The 4,295-nt window shown below is 40.5% G+C and overlaps 2 protein-coding genes across 2 annotated transcripts; one reads left to right on the top strand and one right to left on the bottom strand.

The window, feature by feature from the left end:
* Window positions 1-216: 216 nt before the first annotated feature.
* Window positions 217-2,394, bottom strand: LOC145014589 (tubulin beta-1 chain). The gene is made up of 3 exons (XM_078973005.1): window positions 1,929-2,394; window positions 1,214-1,483; window positions 217-1,140 (listed from the first exon to the last, which is right to left on the bottom strand). Exons 1-3 carry the CDS (start codon window positions 2,320-2,322, stop codon window positions 455-457), a joined length of 1,350 nt encoding a protein of 449 aa, XP_078829131.1. The 5' UTR covers window positions 2,323-2,394; the 3' UTR covers window positions 217-454.
* Window positions 2,395-3,477: 1,083 nt separating this feature from the next.
* Window positions 3,478-3,945, top strand: LOC145016389 (uncharacterized). Its single transcript, XM_078974720.1, has one exon. The coding sequence runs from the start codon at window positions 3,478-3,480 to the stop codon at window positions 3,943-3,945; it is 468 nt and encodes a 155-aa protein (XP_078830846.1).
* The last annotated feature ends 350 nt before the right edge of the window (window positions 3,946-4,295 follow it).

Raw genomic sequence — 4,295 nt, 5'->3', positions numbered from 1 at the left:
AAGTGTCCATTTTTGGCTCATAATTTCATTGAAAAATAAAGTCACATATATACTAAACAACATAATCACTATAAGCAAAACCTTATAACCCATTTCAATCCATTTCATACAATACCAATAAACTCAACCTATTTTTCAATACACTTATGCATAATAAATTAATAATCTAATAAAAGAATTAAAACCGAAATAAAAAAAAATGGCATGAAGACCCGGTGAAAAGAAACATATAATGGTTGATTGTTTGGACTTTGGAGTTGAACAATGATTATGAAATTTCTATATACTCCAAATCCATATTATATCCAAACAAGTCCAGATTATCACAATATCAAAAGAAAATGTCTTCAACTTGAAACCATAGAAAGTAAAACTAATATCAACCAAATAACAAGCCACTAAGTAAGTGACATCTGGCAACACACCAAACAAACAAAAAATCAGTTATCAAAAGTCAAACCCCCTCTTCAACTTCTTCCTCTTCTTCATCTTCATAATCATACCCTTCTTCATCAGCAGTTGCATCCTGATACTGTTGATACTCAGAAACCAAATCATTCATATTACTTTCAGCTTCAGTAAACTCCATTTCATCCATCCCTTCACCCGTATACCAATGCAAAAAAGCCTTCCTCCTAAACATAGCAGTAAACTGTTCACTCACACGTCTAAACATTTCCTGAATTGAAGTTGAATTCCCAATGAAAGTAGACGCCATTTTAAGCCCAGTTGGAGGAATATCACACACAGTAGACTTCACATTGTTCGGGATCCATTCCACAAAGTATGAAGAGTTCTTGTTTTGGACGTTAATCATCTGCTCATCCACTTCTTTTGTGCTCATTTTACCTCGGAACATGGCGGAGGCTGTCAGGTAGCGGCCATGGCGGGGGTCGGCGGCGCACATCATGTTTTTGGCGTCCCACATTTGTTGGGTGAGTTCGGGGACGGTTAGGGCTCGGTATTGTTGGGACCCGCGAGAGGTTAGTGGAGCAAATCCGACCATGAAGAAGTGGAGGCGAGGGAAGGGGATGAGGTTGACTGCGAGTTTTCTGAGGTCGGAGTTTAGTTGACCGGGGAAACGTAGGCAGCAGGTTACACCGCTCATGGTGGCGGAGATTAGATGGTTCAGGTCACCGACTGGAAGAGAAGAGGGTAGTGGGAAAATGATTAGAAGAGTAGAAGATTAGAAGATGAGAATTAAGGGACTTACAGCTTGGTGTGGTTAGCTTTAGGGTTCTGAAGCAGATGTCGTAGAGAGCTTCGTTGTCTAATACCATACATTCGTCGGCGTTTTCAACGAGTTGGTGGACTGAGAGGGTGGCGTTGTAGGGCTCGACAACCGTGTCGGAGACTTTTGGAGATGGGAAGACGGAGAAAGTAAGCATCATGCGGTCTGGATATTCTTCTCGGATTTTGGAAATGAGAAGTGTTCCCATTCCCGACCCGGTCCCACCGCCTAAGGAGTGGCAAACCTGGAAACCTGAAATTTACAAGTAGAAACACAGAAACAGAGGTCTCCTGAGAGATCATCCAAAATGTAATTCAGCAACTTAAAGCTCAATCGATGAATGATTAAAACAATCACAAGTGTGCGTTCATCGACAGGTATGCAGATCAGAAGTTTAAGAACTAATTAAAAAGGTTTTGATGGATTATGACTTTATTTAACAGATAAACATAACAGGTAAGCAGGTAAACATAACAGAATAGCATTCATGAATCAACAGATCTGCAATAATTCAACTCAAAAAACCTAAAATACGAGCAGTATCGAATACGAATCATGAACCATAACTACCAGACTATAGTAATCTAGAACAGAACGCAGTAAATGATGCGACTCATACGGACACAAAACGCAACAGTCGACTGTTTCAATCCAAAATGAGCACGATAACATTCAAAATAAACGAGATGAAACATACCTTGAAGGCAATCACAATTCTCAGCTTCTTTCCGTACAACATCTAAAACCGAGTCAATAAGTTCAGCCCCCTCGGTGTAGTGACCTTTCGCCCAGTTATTTCCGGCGCCGGACTGCCCAAACACGAAGTTATCCGGCCGGAAAATTTGACCGTACGGACCTGATCGGAGACTGTCCATAGTTCCCGGCTCCAAATCCATGAGCACCGCTCGCGGAACGAACCTACCACAACTCGCTTCGTTGTAGTAAACATTGACGCGCTCGAGTTGAAGATCATTATCACCACTATACCTTCCGGTGTAATCGATCCCATGCTCAGCGCATACGACCTCCCAGAATTTAGCTCCGATCTGATTGCCACACTGGCCTCCCTGAATGTGCAGGATTTCACGCATTTTCGAAGGTTTTAGAGAGAGAAACTGTATGTGTGTGAGAGAGAGAGAACAAAAGAGTTTGTAACTGAGGAAGGAAGATCAAGTGAGGACTGGTATTCAGGGAAGGGGGTTTTAAATTGGTTGGAGTAACGGCGTTTTCTTAATGCCGTTAGTTTTTAGTTGAAGTAACGTTCAATGTTGAGACGCTGACGTTCCGTTTGGTTTACTTACGGGGGAATTTTGAATTTGAAAATCTAAAATGGTTAAATTATTCCGGCAACAGCCAACAAGAGTCAGAAACTCAGAAATAATTTGCATGTTAAACCGGGAACTCTGCATCAACCGCTTTGTACATTTATCTTCAACATGACAACATCTCTTAGAGCAATCGGTATAGGTCAAACGAGATGTAATTCCGTTTACGTGGCACTTGGCGACGGCAGCTTAATGGGGGAACACCGCCCCCTGCTCGTTGCAACTCGTTGAGGGTGGATCTCATTGGCGTCATGACCGGATGAAACGAATAAATTGTTACCGGTTGAAAACATTTTAATTGCAACAGTTTGAAAAAAAAATTATTAAAAAAAAAAACAATTTACCCTATAAATACCTACCATTTAATAAAAAATTTCACGCACTTTCTCTTCTCCTCTCTACATACTTTCAATTATCTTCAAAAAAAATATGGATTCTTTCAACTCGTCCGATAATTCAAATGACGATATTTTATTTAGGATGATGTATCATTATTACACAACCGACCTGCTACAATCAAACCCAGCACCGCTACTAACAAGATGTGCGCTGTTAAACAGAAATCGCGAGGAAGGACACGAACATCTATATCGCGATTACTTTGCAGATAATTGTGTATACGGGGCGAAAGACTTCAAAAGAATATTTTGTTTGAGTAGGGATGTGTTCTTACGAATCATCAAGCCTTGGAAAGCCAGTATGGTTTGTTTACTATATTTTTATACAAAATAAATAAAAATGTACTACATGTTTCTTTAATTTTACAACATATGCAATATATTTTTAAACTGTAGTTAATTTATGTTTAGGTACAAATTTTTTCAATTAAGATATGATGCTAGAGGTAGACGATGGTTTACAACGTTGCAGAAATGTGTTGCGGCCATTCATTTGATGGTTATGGGGGAGTCACCCGACACCATGGACGACTATATGAGAATGTCCGAAAGAACCGCAAGAGAGAGTTTGTATACATTGTCAAGGGGTGTTGTTGAAACTTTTGGAGATGCGTATTTGCGGAAACCTTCGTTGCATGATTTGCAAGAATTGTATGCGACGCATGAAGAACGCCATGGGTTTCCTGGAATGATCGGAAGCATTGATTGCACACACTGGAAATGGAAAAATTGTCCGGTAGCATGGAAAGGGCAATACGCAAGTGGTCATCACGGATCACCTTCGTTGGTGTTAGAGGTTGTCACTTCTCAAGATTTATGGATTTGTCATGCATTTTTTGGGGTTGCGGGTTCCAACAACGGCGTCAGCGTTCTTGATCAGTCGTCAATATTCGACGATCTTTTGAATGGAAAAGCCCCAGATGCTCCTTTCACAGTGAATGGAAACGAATACAAATATGGGTATTACCTTACAGATGGAATATATCCTTAGTATTCCACATTCGTGAAGGCATTCCGCCACCCGGTTGAAGAACGAGACAATTTTTTTAAGAGAAGACAAGAATAAGCACGTAAGGATGTGGAACGTGCTTTTGGAGTGCTGAAGACGAAGTGGCATATAGTCGAACATCCAACACGACCATTGGATTTAGAAACTCTACGATATATCATGTATGCATGTATCATAATGCATAACATAGTAGTAGAAGATAGAAGGGCGAAATATTGCACACTATATCCCAACGGAGCCCAGACATGTTCAGTTTCAACCAGGAACAGCAGATTATTTGCATCGCGTTGTTAACATCCAGAACGCTAATAAACACAAACAACTTCGAAAGG

Source organism: Lactuca saligna, chromosome 9, assembly GCF_052625555.1.
Source record: "Lactuca saligna cultivar CGN05327 chromosome 9, ASM5262555v1, whole genome shotgun sequence".
Taxonomy (NCBI): Eukaryota; Viridiplantae; Streptophyta; class Magnoliopsida; order Asterales; family Asteraceae; genus Lactuca; species Lactuca saligna.
This window is presented reverse-complemented; position numbering and strand designations above follow the sequence as displayed.

Excerpts from the sequence above, each read along its gene's own strand:
- LOC145014589 (XM_078973005.1), bottom strand. The coding sequence starts at position 2,322 with ATGCGTGAAATCCTGCACATTCAGGGAGGCCAGTGTGGCAATCAGATC. Across the intron at positions 1,484-1,928 it reads GAATTGTGATTGCCTTCAAG|GTTTCCAGGTTTGCCACTCC; the intron begins GTATGTTTCATC and ends TGTAAATTTCAG. Across the intron at positions 1,141-1,213 it reads AAAGCTAACCACACCAAGCT|TCGGTGACCTGAACCATCTA; the intron begins GTAAGTCCCTTA and ends CTTCTCTTCCAG.
- LOC145016389 (XM_078974720.1), top strand. The coding sequence starts at position 3,478 with ATGGACGACTATATGAGAATGTCCGAAAGAACCGCAAGAGAGAGTTTG.